This window comes from Coregonus clupeaformis, unplaced genomic scaffold, assembly GCF_020615455.1.
Source record: "Coregonus clupeaformis isolate EN_2021a unplaced genomic scaffold, ASM2061545v1 scaf0071, whole genome shotgun sequence".
In the NCBI taxonomy this organism is placed as follows: Eukaryota; Metazoa; Chordata; class Actinopteri; order Salmoniformes; family Salmonidae; genus Coregonus; species Coregonus clupeaformis.
The window spans coordinates 101,427-120,911 of NW_025533526.1; the positions used below are offsets into that span (position 1 = coordinate 101,427).

The window sequence follows — 19,485 nt, forward strand, 5'->3', positions numbered from 1 at the left end:
TTATATCTATGGACTGGGAATTGTTTCAACATCATTTATCTACTTTTTTCTTCTTCTAATATAGCCTGTGGTGTAATTGAAAACTTGAAATGCTTCAAACAACTTCCCCGCATAGAACACAAGCTGTGTTATCCTCCCATGTTCATAACTCTCAATGTGTAGTAAAAAAAAAAACTAAAATCTGGTAAATAAATAGAAATGAAAATAACTAGAATGGAGAACAGGGGTTAGAGATAGTTATATATTTCCCTGGCTCCTAGCCTCCTCAGGCGATGGGTGATGTGTCAGAGCAGGGAGGGGAGACCAGAATCTATGTTGTTTTCAAAAGCTTTTTCTTTCTCTTTTTCCCTCCCCGTTTTCCCGCTACAAAGGCAGTGAGAGCGGCTGCTTTAGACCAGAGCTGGGGCTGGAGTCTTTAAATCCTGACGCGCTTCAAAGCAATTCATCTTCTGAGACTCCAAACAGACTTTCCATGTGGAAAGAGAGAGAGAGGAGAGGGGAAAAAAACTGCTGTCGAGTAATTTTCAGTTTAAACGTTCCACTCCACAACAATTTGCATAAACAGCCCTGCGTCTGTGATAAGAAGATTGGTAATTTTCAAAGGCTCTGTGGGGATTGAGAATTAAAAGCCTTTCTCCACTATCTCCTCTTTGCAGCTGGCCACCACAGATTCCCCGGCTTCTCTCTCACATTTCCTTCTAAACTGTGCCTTCTAAACTTTCTCTCCCATCCGCTCTCCTTCTCCCTCTGCTTGCACACAGCAGTCGCACGGTGCCGAGTCTCTCTCTCTCTCCCTTTCTCATCCCTACTCCACTGTTATTTAGGGAGAACAGAAAAGTAAATAAGGTAGAGAGGGAAAAAAAATGGCTTACTATAACAAAGGATCTGTTGCAGTATTTTTTAACTGGAATTTTCCAGGCACAGGGCCGACGGAGAGGTGAGGTGAGAGAGGGATTGGAGAAGGATGCACACAGAGAGTAGAGGGGGGGGTGAGACAGAACTGAGACAAAGAAGAAACACTTATCACAAATTTCCTAATCCCCAGGAAAGTGCGTCCTGTAGGCCTGTGGTTCATGACCATGTACACTGCAGTCCCCTGGGAGGAGAGGGGAGTAGAGAGGAGAGGATCTCCCCAGTTCTATTACGCTCAGTCTGAATGCCCAAGAACAGGACAAATCTTAACCTCAAGCATTTGGTCAAATGACTCCTCATAGTTTCATGTGTCTATTCTTCGATTGCTCCCCTGTCCCCATCTCCCTATATCTCCCTCTCGCTCTCCCTCTCCCTCTCTCTCTTTCTCTCTCTCTGCCGCTTGCCCATCCGCGCCTGTTCCCGCTGGCTCTCATCCCTGATCCTCTCAGTCTCAGTGTTGTCATTGTCATGGCAAGGTCCTAAGAAATCCCCTTTGTCAGCATAAAGGTCTGGTCAAGGACAAGGAGCAGCTGGGTTAGAATGAGATAGAGGGGCTGAAAGAGAAATTAGCTTTATACAATACGTGGCACCTTGAATACACTCAGTTTATCCCAGAGCCAAAGCCAGAGGAGAGGAGTAAGAGCTCTGCTGAAGAAAGCTTGGTCTCTTGGTGAGGATACATTTGGAAACTGTCACAAAAGCCTAAATGTAAACATATTTGTCTGGCTATACCGTAACGTTGTTTCATGTCTCCAAACATGATAATGTGGCACCAGTTGTGTAAATTTCCCAAGCATATTACCATCTAAAGGTGTTCATGCATTTCACAACCATGCCAGGGACAGTGTGTATTGCCTCAGGGTATGGGAAGCATGAGACTGCTACACTGCATCCTCACACACCAAGATGACCCTCACTGCGGTTATTAGCACCAGCAAGTCATGTCAGACCGTATGCCAGCACGCTCCAAACTCATCACCATTTCTCTCATACAGAAATACAATCTCACATTGAGTTTCCAGGAGGGGAAAGCTATTTACCATTTGTGTGACATGAGAAATGTCTTAATAATACAATAATAATGCCACGCAATGATTACTGACATAATATTATTCCTCCTTTATCGCATCTGGTATAGGACAAATAATGCTGGCTCTGCCTGTAACAAGCTGCCTCCTTTGTAATCGGCTTATGTGAAATGTACATAAAATGTTCAGTCAACCTGATAATGATATTTAAAAGGAGTAGCAAATAAACACTCACGGCCAGTCCTGGGACCCTCAGTGGACGTGCTACTGTGACAGCCTCCCTGTCACTGTCTCTGCTGCATCACCTCAGACTGCACCACTAACCCCCCCCCCTGTCCCCAACCCCGTCCCTGTCCCTGCATCGCCTCTGACTGCACCACAAACCCCTGCCTGTCCCCATCCCTGTCCCTGCATCGCCTCAAACTGCAATCGCCTCTGACAGCACCACTAACCCCCCCTGTCCCCGTCCCCGTCCCTGTCCCTGCATCGCCTCAGACTGCACCACTAACCCCCCCGTCCCCGTCCACGTCCCCGCATCGCCTCAGACTGCACCACTAACCCCCCCCGTCCCCGTCCCCGTCCCCCGTCCCCGCATCGCCTCAGACTGCACCACTAACCCCCCTGTCCCCATCCCCGTCCCCGTCCCTGTCCCTGCATCACCTCTGACTGCACCACAAACTACAGCCCAGCTGCACTCTGGTATTCTGGCTGTGTTTCTCATGTATCTGTGCCTATGAAATTGGCTTATTTTGTAAGACAAACACATCGGATGTACGTTAAATGAATATGTACAGTATAGAGCATGTTTTCCCTAGTCAGAATCATATAATGGAAATAATGTAACGTTTTAAGCACCAAGTAGAATTTGGCTTTCAACTCCACAGATGGATAGAGAAGGGGAGGATGTTGAATTGTTGTTAAAGTAGAGAACTGACCTTCTGGGGAAATTATTATTGTCAAAGAACTATATAATGGACAGGACAGCACTGCTGCACCTTTTTTTCCTGCTCCAAGACTAAAAGCATCAATAGATCGGTATGTTGACTGTCTGTCTGCCCAGAGATATTTCCTCTGTGAATGTGTTAGTGTGTAGTGACCTTGTAATCAAATCAAATTGTATTGGTCGCCTACACATATTATGTTATCGCGTGTGTAGCGATACATAAGAATACAAAACAATACACGCCAATCCCCAAAATACAAAGAAAGGAATTAAGAAATATATAAATATTATAATAATATTATTTATAATATCAGTGTCAGAGTCCGGAATATAAATATACACTGAGTGTACAAAACATTAGGAACACCTTCCTAATATTGAGTTGCACCCCCTTCTGCCTTCAAAACAGCCTCAATTCGTCGGGGTATGGACACTACAAGGTGCCGAAAGCGTTCCACAGGGATGCTGGCCCATGTTGACTCCAATGCTTCCCACAGTTGTGTCAAGTTGGCTGGATGTCCTTTGGGTGGTGGACCATTCTTGATGCACACGGGAAACTGAAGGAGCGTGAAAAACCCAGCAGCGTTGCAGTTCTTGACACACTTAAACCGGTGCGCCTGGCACCTACTACCAAACCCCGTTCAAAGGCACTTAAATTCACCCTCTGAATGGTACACATACACAATCCATGTCTCAATTGTCTCAAGGCTTAGCAATTCTTATTTTACCTGTCTCCTCCCCTTCATCTAAACTGATGGAAGTGGATTTAACAAGTGACATCAATAAGGGATCACCTGGATTCACCCGTCAGTCTATGTCAATGTTTTGTACACTCAGTGTATCTGTATATGTGTGTATAGCCACTATGGACAGTATATGAATAGAAAAGGTGTTTACAGCAGTAGTTATATAGAATGAGCCTTAAATAGAATACAGTATATACATATGAAGTGGGTAAAACAGTATGTAAATATTATTAAGTGACCAGTGTTCAATGACTATGTACATAGGGCAGTAGTCTCTAAGGTGCAGGGTAGAGTACCGGGTGGTAGCCGGCTAGTGACAGTGACTAATGTTCAGGGCAGGGTACTAGGCGGAGGCCGGCTAGAAGCTGTTTTTCAGTCTCTCAGTCCCAGCTTTGATGCACCTGTACTGTCTCTGGTAGCGGGGTGAACAGGCCGTGGCTTGGGTGGCTGAGGTCCTTGATGATTTTCTTGGCCTTCCTGTGACACAGTGTGCTGTAGATGTCCTGGAGGGCATGAATTGTGCCCCCGGTGATGCGTTGGGCTGACCGCACCACCCTCTGGAGAGCCCTGCGGTTGCGGACGGTGCAGTTGCCGTACCAGGAGGTGATACAGCCCGACAGGATGCTCAAAATGGTGCATCTGTAGAAGTTTGTGAGGGTCTTAGGAGCCAAGCCAAATTTCTTCAGCCTCCTGTATGTACCGTATACCGGGGTATTTGGAAACAGCCACTGGATGGTGATCAGGGATGTGCAACTATAGTTATCCTTCACAGAAAATACATTAGTGCTACACATTCGGCATAAAATAGATTCATTTTCATCAGATGACAACAGAAGTACAACTCTATTTGGCTGGCAGCCACACAACTAAATGAGCTTACAATGAAAAATTAAAAACGATGCATGGCCATCATATTTCTAATGTTTAGGCCTATCATAGAAAGAATGTAGCCAGCATTTCCTAATGTTTTGCTTAAAGTTAATCTAGCATTTTACTGGAAAAAATAGGCTGGCTACACTGAGAAAAGTACCAGAGAAAAGTAGGCTACACTGAGAAAAGTACCAGAGAAAAGTAGCTACACATCAGTCAGATCACGGTCTGCTGATAGAATGCCGTTGGTGAATTCTCATCGGCGTTTAGAAGTGCAACTGAAGCAAAAATTAGTCTGACGCCGAGCAGAAATTACAATAAGAAGCATTTAAGATCTGTTTTTACAAAATGCAGCAAGATATCTCTTATGCGTTTTTATATTTTTTAACATGACCCCTAGTTAAACTTGCTATCTAAGTAAGTGGCTGAATTCATAAGGTGACGGGGCATCATATTATGTTAGCTTTCTGCCATGTTTGAGAAGTCAAAACCCTTTGGATGAGTTTTTTGTACAGCTGCCACTTCTATTTTGATTGCATTTTTTCTCCTCTCTGTTCTTGGCCCATCAGTCTGCTCCTACCCCCTCTTCTCAAAGCAGAGCAGGCAGGCAGGCAGGCCCATTGCCCTAGCGACTTCAGACTCCACACAGACACAGCATGTAGACATGCTGCTGGAGAGCCAGTACTGCATGCGTCAAAACTTTGTTAATTTGAACAATGTCTCTCATTCACATTCGCTTGTAAATGTCCAAACTCCCCAAACATGACATTCGGTAGCTCCTACCTATATACAGTATGTATAACTTTGTGCATACAGACCTATATCCATCCTGGCCTGCCTTTCGAAAGTTTTTGAAAGCCAAGTTAACAAACAGATCACCAACCATTTCGAATCCCACCGTACCTTCTCCGCTATGCAATCCGGTTTCCGAGCTGGTCATGGGTACACCTCAGTCACACTCAAGGTCCTAAAATATATTATAACCGCGATCGATAATAGACAGTACTGTGCAGCCGTCTTCATCGACCTGGCCAAGGCTTTCGACTCTGTCAACCACCGCATTCTTATTGGCAGACTAAATAGCCTTGGTTTCTCAAATGACTGCCTCGCCTGGTTCACCAACTACTTCTCAGATAGAGTTCAATGTGTCAAATCGGAGGGCCTGTTGTCTGGACCTATGGCAGTCTCTATGGGGGTGCAACAGGGTTCAATTCTCGGGCCGACTCTTTTCTCTGTGTATATCAATGATGTCGCTCTTGCTGCTGGTGACTCTCAGATCCACCTCTACGCAGACGACACCATTTTGTATACATCTGGCCCTTCATTGGACACTGTTAACAAACCTCCAAACGAGCTTCAATGCCATTCAACACTCCTTCCGTAGCCTCCAACTGCTCTTAAACACTAGTAAAACTAAATGCATGCTCTTCAATCGAACGCTGCTGGCACCCGCCCACCCGACTAGAATCACCACTCTCGGCGGGTCTGACCTAGAGTATGTGGACAACTACAAATACCTAGATGTCTGGTTAGAGTGTAAACTATCCTTCCAGACTCACATTAAGCATCTCCAATCCAAAGTTAAATCTAGAATTGGCTTCCTATTTCACAACAAAGCCTCCTTCACTCATGCTGCCAAACACGCCCTTGTTAAACTGACTATCCTACCGATCCTTGACTTCAGCGATGTCATTTACAAAATAGCCTCCAACACTCTACTCAGCAAATTGGATGTAGTCTATCACAGTGCCATCCGTTTTGTCACCAAAGCCCCATATACTACCCACCACTGTGACTTGTACGCTCTTGTTGGCTGGTCCTCACTACATATTCGTCGCCAAACCCACTGGCTCCAGGTCATCTATAAACACTGCTAGGCAAATCCCCGCCTTATCTTAGCTCATTGGTCACCATAGCAACAACCACCCATAGTATGCGCTCCAGCAGGTATATCTCACTGGTCATCCCCAAAGCCAACACCTCCTTTGGCCACCATTCCTTCCAGTTCTCTGCTGCCAATGACTGGAACGAACTGCAAAAATCTCTGAAGCTGGAGACTCTTATCTCCCTCACTAACTTTAAGCATCAGTTGTCAGAGCACCTTACCGATCACTGCACCTGTACACAGCCCATCTGAAATTAGCACACCCAACTACCTCATCCCCATATTGTTATTCATTTTGCTCATTTGCACCCCAGTATCTCTATTTGGACATCATCTCTTGAACATCTATCATTCCAGTGTTAATACTAAATTGTAATAATGTTTGCACTATGGCCTATTTATTGCCTTACCTCCATAACTTGCTACATTTGCACACACTTTATCTATATTTTCTGTTGTATTTTTGACTTTATGTTTTGTTTACTCCATATGTAACTCTGTGTTGTTGTTTTTAATCGCACTGCTTTGCTTTATCTTGGCCAGGTCGCAGTTGTAAATGAGAACTTGTTCTCAACTGGCTTACCTGGTTAAATAAAGGTGAAATAAAAAATTTAATAAAAAATTGCCTTTTCGTTTGCGCTTGTTAGCATATTTAGCTAGCAGCTTCCATGGAAATTCGCTATTACTAGCATTCTGGTAATAGACACCCAACAGGCTTTTGGTGCCCCCTTGTGTAATAAACCGGTAATACCGGGGTGAGAGAAGGATGGTATGACGATATGAAAATATGGATACCGCCCAACCCTAGTGTGCCCCTGCCCGTTTTCTGCGTTTCTCTGTCTTCTATCAGTCAGGCATAATATAGTCTGCATCTCTCGCTCTCTCCCACCTTCCCTTCCTCCTTCCTTCCTTCCTTCCTTACTCCTTCCTTCCGTCCTTCCCTCCCTGTCTCCAGCAATACGATAACACCAGGATCTCCAAAAACAAACCATCTGAATTAGCATGAAAGCAGAAGTATGTCATATTGCTCACAAGAGGAGATACATTTTCCACAAAGGTGACTGGCAGGTTTCAAACAGAAACTGTGATGTCCTATGATGTAATTATGGTAACCACCAATCAAGTGAGTCATTACATTTCAATTAATCATTATGCATATTGAGATTGCTACTTCGTAAATCATTACAAACATTACAAATCATTACAAACACATTCCCCATAACCAACTTCATCTAATGGCCAACTGAGACTTTAACGGATGCAACACTAACGGAAGTGTGTCTTAAATGAAGTCTATATTAAAACATTAATCTACATATTATAAAACAGCTAGAGTGGGGGGGGAAAAGTATTTAGTCAGCCACCAATTGTGCAAGTTCTCCCACTTAAAAAGATGAGAGAGGCCTGTAATTTTCATCATAGGTACACGTCAACTATGACAGACAAATTGAGAAGAAAAAAATCCAGAAAATCACATTGTAGGATTTTTAATGAATTTATTTGCAAATTATGGTGGAAAATAAGTATTTGGTCACCTACAAACAAGCAAGATTTCTGGCTCTCACAGACCTGTAACCTCTGTCCTCCACTCGTTACCTGTATTAATGGCACCTGTTTGAACTTGTTATCAGTATAAAAGACACCTGTCCACAACCTCAAACAGTCACACTCCAAACTCCACTATGGTCAAGACCAAAGAGCTGTCAAAGGACACCTGAAACAAAATTGTAGACCTGCACCAGGCTGGGAAGACTGAATCTGCAATAGGTAAGCAGCTTGGTTTGATGAAATCAACTGTGGGAGCAATTATTAGGAAATGGAAGACATACAAGACCACTGATAATCTCCCTCGATCTGGGGCTCCACGCAAGATCTCACCCCGTGGGGTCAAAATGATCACAAGAACGGTGAGCAAAAATCCCAGAACCACACGGGGGGACCTAGTGAATGACCTGCAGAGAGCTGGGACCAAAGTAGCAAAGCCTACCATCAGCAACACACTACGCCGCCAGGGACTCAAATCCTGCAGTGCCAGACGTGTCCCCCTGCTTAAGCCAGTACATGTCCAGGCCCATCTGAAGTTTGCTAGAGTGCATTTGGATGATCCAGAAGAGGATTGGGAGAATGTCATATGTTCAGATGAAACCAAAATATAACTTTTTGGTAAAAACTCAACTCGTCGTGTTTGGAGGACAAAGAATGCTGAGTTGCATCCAAAGAACACCATACCTACTGTGAAGCATGGGGGTGGAAACATCATGCTTTGGGGCTGTTTTTCTGCAAAGGGACCAGGACGACTGATCCGTGTAAAGGAAAGAATGAATGGGGCCATGTATCGTGAGATTTTGAGTGAAAACCTCCTTCCATCAGCAAGGGCATTGAAGATGAAACGTGGCTGGGTCTTTCAGCATGACAATGATCCCAAACACACCGCCCGGGCAATGAAGGAGTGGCTTCGTAAGAAGCATTTCAAGGTCCTGGAAAGGCCTAGCCAGTCTCAGATCTCAACCCCATAGAAAATCCTTTGGAGGGAGTTGAAAGTCTGTGTTGCCCAGCGACAGCCCCAAAACATCACTGCTCTAGAGGAGATCTGCATGGAGGAATGGGCCAAAATACCAGCAACAGTGTGTGAAAACCTTGTGAAGACTTACAGAACACTTTTGACCTGTGTCATTGCCAACAAAGGGTATATAACAAAGTATTGAGAAACTTTTGTTACTGACCAAATACTTATTTTCCACCATAATTTGCAAATAAATTCATTAAAAATCCTACAATGTGATATTCTGGAGAAAAAAATTCTCATTTTGTCTGTCATAGTTGACGTGTACCTATGATGAACATTACAGGCCTCTCTCATCTTTTTAAGTGGGAGAACTTGCACAATTGGTGGCTGACTAAATACTTTTTTTCCCCACTGTATGTTTCACTAACGACATGGGGGCTGTATAATATAATAGTATCGTTACATAGTAATGAACAATCACAGTTCATCTCGGTCTGTTGGACATGGATGGGGGCTGAGATACAACATCAGTGTTGTAACTTGAGGAGTCTTCATGTGAGAGGAGTAATCTGCCTGAGGCTAATGGATCATAGATTCAATTTATTTTCAGTGTAAAGCCGTCTGATATGGTGGGCCACGGACGAAAATGTCATCCCCTTTTAATTGACCATTGGTGCTGATGTTCAACGGTGCATGTGCACCAGCATTAAAGAGCTGTTTGACTGAGTTCATGGAACTGTGCCCTTGCCTTTCTGCCATTTGTATGTCTCTGTGTTAGTCTCCCTCTCTTTTTCTCTCACTCTCTCTCTCTGTATCTCTCCCTCCTCCTCAACAGTCTCTCTCTTTCGCTCTCGTTTCTCTCCTTCAATCTCTTTTCCTCCCTACCACTCTTTATATCTCCCCCTTCACAGTGTCTCTCTCTTCTCCCCTCGCTCTTCCTCTAGACTAGAAACAGCCGTGTGGATTGGCGGAGAGCTAAATTGCTCTGCGTGAGCTTGGTCACGGCTCAGCTCTCCTTGAGATAATGAAATGACAATTAATGGGAAAGCTGTTGCCACTCGCCAATTTGCTCACTCACTCGCTCACTTGTAGAGCAGCATAGGAACAGCATGAAACAGAAAAAAATAAACCTGCAGGAAGGAGAGCAACTCTCACAAAACTTTTTGGGGAAAGTAATATGGTGTCTATATACTCTAGGAATCCAACAGAACAATCTAAATGGCAACGTAGATCTGTGAACAGTGTCCTGACCCTACACAACTATGGTATTGGCTTTTGGGTAATATTACAGTAATATGGAACTTTGTTTCAAAAGCAGGGCATTTCTTATGGTGTACATGTACAATATTCATACTGTTAGACTTTAAATAAACTACCCATATAAGAGAAACTGTGCAAGTTATTCAGGAAGAGTAACTGTGTAAGTTTTTCAGGTGTTGTTAGATCCATCCAAGAAAATAAATATATAAAAGCACCTTTCTGAATCCCTGACATTGCATGTTGGTAATCTATGTGTGTGTACGGTAGTAGATATGAGAAAGAGGAAAAAGTCAAAGGAAAGCCATTAGAGAGATAAGGATATAAGAAGAGGGGTTGGCTACAATTGACAACAAATCACTAAGTAAGACAGTGATATTCATACCATAGATATAAAATAAAGTACAGTAAACTGAAAAAGTATCATACAGTACATCAGCTCAAATGTGTGTGTGTGTCACATCTCCTACCGTTGCTCCCCTCCGGAGCTCTGATTCGCCGGTCTACTGAGCCACCGGTCTGAGCGCACCACCTTGGCAACACCGGAATGGAAACCCAACGCACCCTAATCACCTCCAGCGCACCTGCACCTCATCATCTCATCACTACCCCTATTTAGCCCTGTACTGTTCTGTAGAATGTTGTGTGAGATTGTTTTGCTTCGTGTCATGTACTCTATCTTTGTTTATTCTCTTTGTCATTGTTTGAGTAAACCTTGACCTTGTTAATTCCTGCGTCTGCGTCCTGCCTCTTCGTATCCTCAGTACTTGTCACAGAATCACACACCAAACGAAAATGGATTCAGCAGGTAATCCTCCTGGAGTTTCCCAGTGCCTCGACCAGCACCAGCAGCAGCTTGCCCAGTTGAACGTCGCCATGCAGGAAGTGCTCCAAACTCTGCATAATCTGCCCAGCGCTCCGGTTCCACATCAGGGAGCGGCGAGTGCCTCCAATCCACCTGTCCCCAGGCTATCACCCACTTCTGTGGGAACCCTCGCCCTACCGGAGCGTTTTGACGGTAAAACTACTAAATGTAGAGGCTTCCTGCTACAGGTTTCACTTTATTTGGCGCGCCAGCCTGGGGCATATCCATCTGACCAAGCCAGGATAGCGCTGGTGATTTCGCTTCTTAAGGGGAAGGCGCTGGATTGGGCCACGGCAGTCTGAGAAGGAGAGGAGGCAGTGGCACTACCCTACCTCACCTTCCTCGCTCGGTTCAGGGCGATGTTTGATCATCCCACGGAGGGAAAGGACGGGGTGAGCGTCTCCTCCATCTACAAGGAGAGGCTTACGGGAGGACATTAAGACGGAACTCGCATGTCGGGACGATGAGATGGACCTTGATACCCTTATCACCACGTCCATCCGTCTTGACAAAATGTTGCGAGAGAGACGGCGTTCCCAACACCTCCCGGAGCTTCGACGCTCACCCCATCTAAGCTATGGAAGCCGCCCTGATTCCGAGTCCTCACCCATGGAGGTGGGCAGCACCCCCTACACCACCACGGCACACCGATCTCCTGGCGGCTCCCTATCTAGGCTGTATGACTCCCGTCGCCGCTCCATGAGTGTGACGTCATCTCCTATCACAAAACCATTGTTTTTAGTTCCCATAACGGTGACTGGTTATTCCTTATCTTCTACTGCAATGATAGATTCCAGATCAGCAGGGAACCTTATAGATAGGGAGCTGGTTTCTGAATGGGGGTTGCCCACCGTGCCACTGCCATCTCCGTTACACGTCACCACATTGGACAATCAACCCCTTGGGTCAGGCACCATTACGCACGTCACTCTCCCCATCACCATCACCATTCCCACACTATCGGAGCACCACGAGGAGCTGTCATTCCACATCGTCACGTCACCCCTTCACCGGATCGTCTTGGGATTGCCCTGGCTCAGACTACACAACCCCACCATCAATTGGATCACCAAGAGGATCACAGCCTGGTCCACCTCATACCGGAAGACCTGCCTGCCGGTGGTTTGTTGTTCCACGTCAGTGGAGAGTCCGGAGTCCGCACTCCAGCCCAACATTCCACGTGAGTACGCAGATCTCTCCGATGTCTTCTCTTCATCTAAGGCTACGTGTCTCCCCCTCACAGGCCCTGGGACTGTGCCATTGACCTGCTGGAGGGACAACACTCCCCGAAGATTTCGCATTTACCCCCTTTCCATGGCGGGGACTGAGGCCATGGAGAAGTATGTGGCGGAGAACCTGACACAAGGGTTCATCAGATGCTCTACCTCTCCTGCCTCCGCCAGCTTCTTCTTCGTGGCCAAAAAAGACGGAGGACTAAGACCATGCATAGACTACAGGGGGCTGAACGCAGTCACCACCAAGTACCGGTACCCCCTCACTCTGGTTCCGTCGGCCATCGAGCAGCTACGAGGGGCCCAGTACTTTACCAAGTTAGAACTGAGGAGTGCCTACAACCTGATCTGAATCCGGGAAGGAGACAAGTGGAAGACAGCATTCAGCACTACCTCAGGCCACTATGAATACTGCGTCATGCCCTACGGGCTCGCCAACGCACCATCTGTGTTCCAGTCCTTCGTCAATGACGTGTTCCGGGACATACTGAGTAGACAGGTGGTGGTGTACATCGACGATATCCTGATCTACTCGGCTACGTTCGAGGAGCACGTCAGGGACGTCCGAGCTGTCCTACTCTTCCTCCGGGAACACAGCCTGTTGGTGAAAGGGGAGAAATGCGAATTACACCAACAGGCCATCTCCTTCCTAGGATACAGGATCAGTCCTCGGGGGGTGTTTATGGAAGGAGTGAAGACGGACGCCGTCAGGTCATGGCCAGTTCCCAACACCATCAAGGGCCTACAGAGCTTCTTGGGCTTCGCCAATTTCTACCAACGTTTCATCAGGTCCTTCAGCTCCATATCCGCCCCGCTCACCTCTCTCCTTAAGGGTGGGCCTCAGAAGCTGACCTGGAACACTGAGGCTGACGATGCCTTCAAGAGGCTGAAGGAGAGGTTCACCACAGCGGCCATCCTAAAACACCCAGATCCCTCTCGTCCTTTCATCCTGGATGTGGACGCATCGGAGGAGGGCGTGGGTGCGGTCCTCTCCCAGCGGCACGGTAAGCCAGAGAAAATTTATCCCTGTTCCTTTTTCTCAAAGGGGGGGGGGGACTGTCACGTCTCCTCCCGTTGCTCCCCTCTGGTGAATCATCATGGCTCAGTAGACCGGCGAATCATCAACATTCGTCGGTCTACTGAGCCACCGGTCTGAGCGCACCACCTTGGAAACACCGGAATGGAAACCCAACGCACCCTAATCACCTCCAGCGCACCTGTACCTCATCATCTCATCACTACCCCTATCTAGCCCTGTAGGGTGTTGTGTGTGATTGTTTTGCTTTGTGTCATGTACTCTATCTTTGTTTATTCTCTTTGTCATTGTTTGAGTAAACCTTGACCTTGTTAATTCCTGCGTCTGCGTCCTGCCTCTTCGTATCCTCAGTACTCGTCACAGTGTGTTTATGCATGTGTGTCTGTGTGTATGTGCTTCAATCTATAGTTAGAGGACTCCTGCTATCGCCAGGAGTAATATTTATAAAAAAATTATTCATCTGTTATTGTCTAGTACTGTCATTTTGATAGCTAGGGGCATTTACTTTAAGTGCTGTATGCCTTCCCAGTAGCCTACTTGGTTTGTGAACTGCTGACTGCTCATACCTTGCAGCTGATTGTTGACACATCAACAGGATTAAGGGGCAGGGCAATTAGTGATTGTTGCTGTTTTGTAATCAGCGGCTGTATTAGAGGGGGAGTGGTTTCTCCTCTCCTAGGCAATATGCAATTAGTACTGGGAGGTGTGCTCTTTTCCCCTCTGCTAGGCAATTAGCAATTGTTGTTAGTACTTCAGCCTCCCCTGTTTTTTTTAGCGGCAGCTGTGTCAGCGGTGGTCATGTCAGCGGCGGTCTCGTCACTGAAACAAAGACGGTTCTGCAGAGTTGTTCTGAGGAGTTGTTTGATGAAGGAAAGAGGAAGAATACACACCACTCTCTTACTTGAGTACCTTACCTAGTTATTTTCAGATGATCTCATTTTGCTCTTTTGTAGCTTTGTCAACCTGTTCGCTCCTCTCACTGTAGGTTTTACAGACGCTCCCCACCCCTTTAGTGTAACCTACGCGCACAACCCATGTGGAATTCCTGGTCTCCAGCAGCATTTGGAACTTCCGTCAGAAATGCTGAGTTCCCCTCAGCCTATGCTGGACCTGACGGAGACATGGATCACCCCAGAGAACACTGCTACTCCAGCTGCTCTCTCTTCATCTGACTATGTGTTCTCTCATAGCCCGAGAGCATCTGGTCGTCACGGTGGTGGCACAGGGCTACTCATTTCTTCTAGGTGGAGATTTTCTATTTCCACCCTCACTCACCTGTCCATCTCCTCATTTGAATTCCATGCTGTCACTGTCACCTGTCCACTCAAGCTTAACATTGTTGTCATCTATCGCACACCAGGTGCCCTTAGAGAGTTCCTCAATGAGCTTGACATCTTGATAAGTAAAGTTCCTGATGGTGGCTCACCACTCAGTGTACTGAGCGACTTCAACCTCCTGGCGTTCGATTAATTTCTTTCCTCCTTTTGACCTCACTCTTTCCCAGTCCCCTCCCACTCACAAGGCAGGCAATGTGCTTGACCTCATCTTTACTAGATGCTGTTCGCCTACTAATCTCACTGCAACCCACCTCCAGGTCTCTGATCACTACTTTGTTTCCTTTTCTGTGTCCCTTTCTTCCAACCCTAACCACTAAGCCCCTACCCAGAAGGTCATGTGCGGTCGCAATCTTCGCTCTGTCTCCCTCTACTCTCTCCTCTTCTATCCTATCATCTCTCCCTTCTGCTAAATCCTTCTCCGTCCTGTCTCCTGATTCTGCCTCTACGACCCTACTCTCCTCGCTTTCCACATCCTATGACTCTCACTGTCCCCTTTCCTCCCTGCCAGCTCGGCCCTCCCCTCCTGCTCCCTGGCTGAATGACTGCGAGCTTACAGAACAGGGCTGCGGGCATCTGAACAAAAATGGAAGAAAACTAAACTTCCTGAGAACGTATCATCCTTTCACTCCCTCCTCTATACCTTCCTCTGTATCCGCTGCTAAAGCCACTTTCTATCACTCTCAATTTCAAGCTTCTGCCTCTACCCCTAGGAAATTATTTTCAACCTTCTCCTCCCACCTTAATCCTCCACCCCCCTCCCCCTCCGTAAACGACTTTGTCAACCACTTTGAAAAGAAGGTTGATGACATCCGCTCCACATTCACTCAGTCCATTTAGTCCACTTGTCCCACTCACACAGAGACTACCCTATGCCTTGACCTCTTTCTCCAGATGAAATACTGCCCGCTCAACCCCATTCCCTCCACCCTAACCAGTCAGGCTTCAAGACGGGTCAATCAGACTGCTCTCCTATGTGTCATAGAGGCTATCCACACAGCCAAAGCTGACTCTCTCTCCTCCAAAGCTGTTCTCATCCTCCTAGATCTATCCGCTGCCTTCGAGACGATGAACCATCATATCCTCCTCTCCACCCTCTCAGGGCTGGGAATTTCAGGCTTTGCACACTCTTGGATTGCATGCTACCTGGCAGGCCGCTCCTACCAATTGGCGTGGAGAGGATCTGTGTCTGCACAATGTGCTCTCACTACTGGTGTCCCCCAGGGCTCAGTTCTACTATATCCGTAGAGTACGACCCTACGTCACACAGGCAGTGGCGCAGGTTCTAAACCCGGCACTTGTCATCTCCCATCTGGACTATTGCAACTTGCTGCTGGTTGGACTGCCCGCTTGTGCCATCAAACCCCTGCAACTTATCCAGAACGCAGCAGCCTGCCTGGTGTTCAACCTTCCCAAATTCTCCCATGTACCCCCCTACTAGCACTGACTTTGCTGATAGCTACTTTATTGAGGAAAAATGCACGTACTATGACTGCAATATGTGGTTGCCCCACCTAGCTATCTTAAGATGAATGCACTGACTGTAAGTCACTAAATGACGTGTGTGTGTGTGTTTGCAGACAGAGTATCAGGGTCATAAACCCTCACTCTGTTTGGGTGTTGTGAAGCTATCTACTACCAGTAACAAAAAAGGTGACCTTTTTATTAACCCAAAGACACTTTTGTCAATATATTATTTAGGATAGCCAGAGGGCTACACACTACAGGCGTATGCTACAAACACTGACTTCTTAGCCCTCCTGTGATATAATTCAAGCAAGGATGACGGGGGGGTTGGGGGGAGTATGACATAAAATTGCTAGTCAATATACACAAGGAAAATGAACAAAAAATGAACCTTGGGCATTTTGTGAACGTGCTACCAAATGGAAATGAGAGTCACTCAAAAGAAATCAGAAAGAAATCATAATCTACCGTCTGATGCACATTCATGTATTTCCGTTCTTAGTCAATTCATTTGTATGATGAAATTGAAACCTTATAATCATTATCTTGGTGGAAGAAACAGTTGTTTATGGAATTGGAGTTCAGTGTTGTATATCTGTTTAATTTTCCTATAATACTCCAGGCTACCGTTTTACTGTTTCTATCAGTCCAATTAATTTAGCTAAGGCAAAAGCTGATAAAATATGAGATGAATATTTTATCTTTATTGTTATTTCCACAGCATCATAATGAACGCAATAAATTAGTAATGAAATAGCAAACCCTGTTATTTGAAATCATGTTTGTCTTACTGATCCTGTAAAAAGATGTGTCAGCATGACACCTGAAAATCTCTATTAAAATGTTATGTCAACACCAGCAATACACAGATATGGCAATATACAGGAACTGCACTTAGTTGTCATAAACGCCTGCCCGCACACCCGCCTGCAAGTACACACACATATGCACACACCCACACGCACACATCACTGAACCTGGACAATGAAAATAGGACACTACTGCACCTGGTGATGGCTGGCCTTTGCTAGCTCCTGATTGGCTGACTCCACGTTGGATGTGGTGGTCTGAATGTAGTCCTCAATGCTATCTGAAGAGACATGAAAGGATGGTAAATATAATGATTATACTTCATAGCAACAGTACAACATGTCCTCCAGTTTAGGACCTTTTCTTACCAGGTTGAAGCACACTGGGGTACTCTCTCATTCTACAGTGGTAGTGGTAATAGAAGAACCATACAGGTACGAATTGCTCTCAACCTTTTTCTTTCCCGAGTCCGTACGGAGTTGCAGCGATCGGACAAGACTGTAACTACCAATTGGATATCATGAAATTGGGGAGATAAAGGGGTAAAAAAATTAATAATAATAATCACAATGCAGCTGCGCTGCTGCCAGCATTGCACCATTACTATACTTCAATTCCACCTCGCAAAGTTTGCATTTCCTGCTCATTTAACTTCTCAAAGTATTGCCATACAGGACTTCGTTGCTGTCACTTGCCTTTCTCTGCATTTTCTTCAACTGTTAACGACAATGACGTAGTGGTGGAGAGTCGACTCAAAAATAATTGATTGCTCCTTGCCCTGCGACGGTGTCGACTCCCGGTGTCGACTCCCATTTCTGAGTGTCAAAATTAGATTCCGCAAGGAATCGACTCCTAAGATCCTGTATTTTTGGAATGGAGGAGACTGATTAGTTGCCGTACTTCCGAGAACACAAACACTTGCATCTTTCATAGCGAGATAGCGAGGGATGGAGAGAGAGGGGAGGGGCAGAGTATAGGCAGGTCGGCCACCAGGCAGATAGAGTCAGAACCGTGCACTAGGCCTATCTATTGGCAATCAAAAGCTGTATCTCGCAACGGAATGCTGTATCTCGCAATTTCTTGGCTTGCAAGAATAAATAGGCTAGGATATTGAGATGAGCGAGATGCAACACATCGCTCTCACACAGTCACACACTGTATCTGCGCATGTGCAAGGGTTCACTTAACGCTGTTCACAGCATGGTAGCCAGTGCACCAAAACAGCAGAGAAGTTGAGCCTCGCACTTCAACGCTCTTAGTTGTTACGGAAATTGACCCACTATGCTGTTTACTTTCTGCATCTACGGTTAGGGATATTTCTTAACGTTAAGGATCACAATTTCATTTAAACGTTCACACCCCTACACCATAGCATACAGTAGTTGTGTTGTAGTGTTATGTGAGCAATGTGGAAACATCAATAAGCCCTCATAATATCTCATCGCTCCGATTGAGCTGCTCGTATGAGTGCACTCTCCATGGTCCTGAACCTTCAAAATCTTAGAACAACGCACAACTGTGTTCATAGATAGACCAACTTAGTTGTATATCTCCCATTTACATAATCACTCACACTAGATCGTTAATAAACTGAAAAAGGATGCACACACAATCTCCGTCACTGCACTGTAAATAGCATCACGTTTGATCGATGATGCAATATATCGAGTTTTCTTTGAGTGACTCTTTTGATGATGCACAACATCCTAATTTCATTTCTATGTTTAATTACTTCCTCATTGGCTGTCACCATTGCGATGGCTTGAGAATAAACTGAGAACGGAGCTTTCAAAAGTCATACTCCATCATACACCGTCATACATTTAATTTTCTAAACATTACAGAAGTCAACCAATTATTAGTCTTTCAATAATCCAAATGACTTGTCTTATTCCAATGCACACCATAGTAACTATAGTTATTGTAGCCAGAGAGAACTAATTCAAACCTAAATCCAATTCTTTTCCAAATTAAAAACAAATGTTTGGTTCACCGCCCATCAATGCAGTGCCGAACCTCAAGCATGCAGGACCCAAATTCAGTTATATATATATACAGTGGGGAGAACAAGTATTTGATACACTGCCGATTTTGCAGGTTTTCCTACTTACAAAGCATGTAGAGGTCTGTAATTTTTATCATAGGTACACTTCAACTGTGAGCGACGGAATCTAAAACAAAAATCCAGAAAATCACATTGTATTATTTTTAAGTAATTAATTTGCATTTTATTGCATGACATGAGTATTTGATACATCAGGAAAGCAGAACTTAATATTTGGTACAGAAACCTTTGTTTGCAATTACAGAGATCATATGTTTCCTGTAGGTCTTGACCAGGTTTGCACACACTGCAGCAGGGATTTTGGCCCACTTCTCCATACAGACCTTCTCCAGATCCTTCAGGTTTCGGGGCTGTCGCTGGGCAATACGGACTTTCAGCTCCCTCCAAAGATTTTCTATTGGGTTCAGGTCTGGAGACTGGCTAGGCCACTCCAGGACCTTGAGATGCTTCTTACGGAGCCACTCCTTAGTTGCCCTGGCTGTGTGTTTCGGGTCATTGTCATGCTGGAAGACCCAGCCACGACCCATCT

At 45.6% G+C, this 19,485-nt stretch overlaps 1 protein-coding gene across 1 annotated transcript in view; it reads right to left on the bottom strand.

Annotated features, from left to right (window-relative positions):
* Window positions 1–19,485, bottom strand: part of LOC121586013 (t-SNARE domain-containing protein 1-like) — a 128,682-nt gene that overhangs the window by 31,340 nt on the left and 77,857 nt on the right. The window contains exon 10 of the mRNA XM_041902427.1: window positions 17,089–17,171. Coding sequence (XP_041758361.1) covers window positions 17,089–17,171 — 83 coding nt within the window. The remainder of the gene's footprint in view (window positions 1–17,088; window positions 17,172–19,485) is intronic.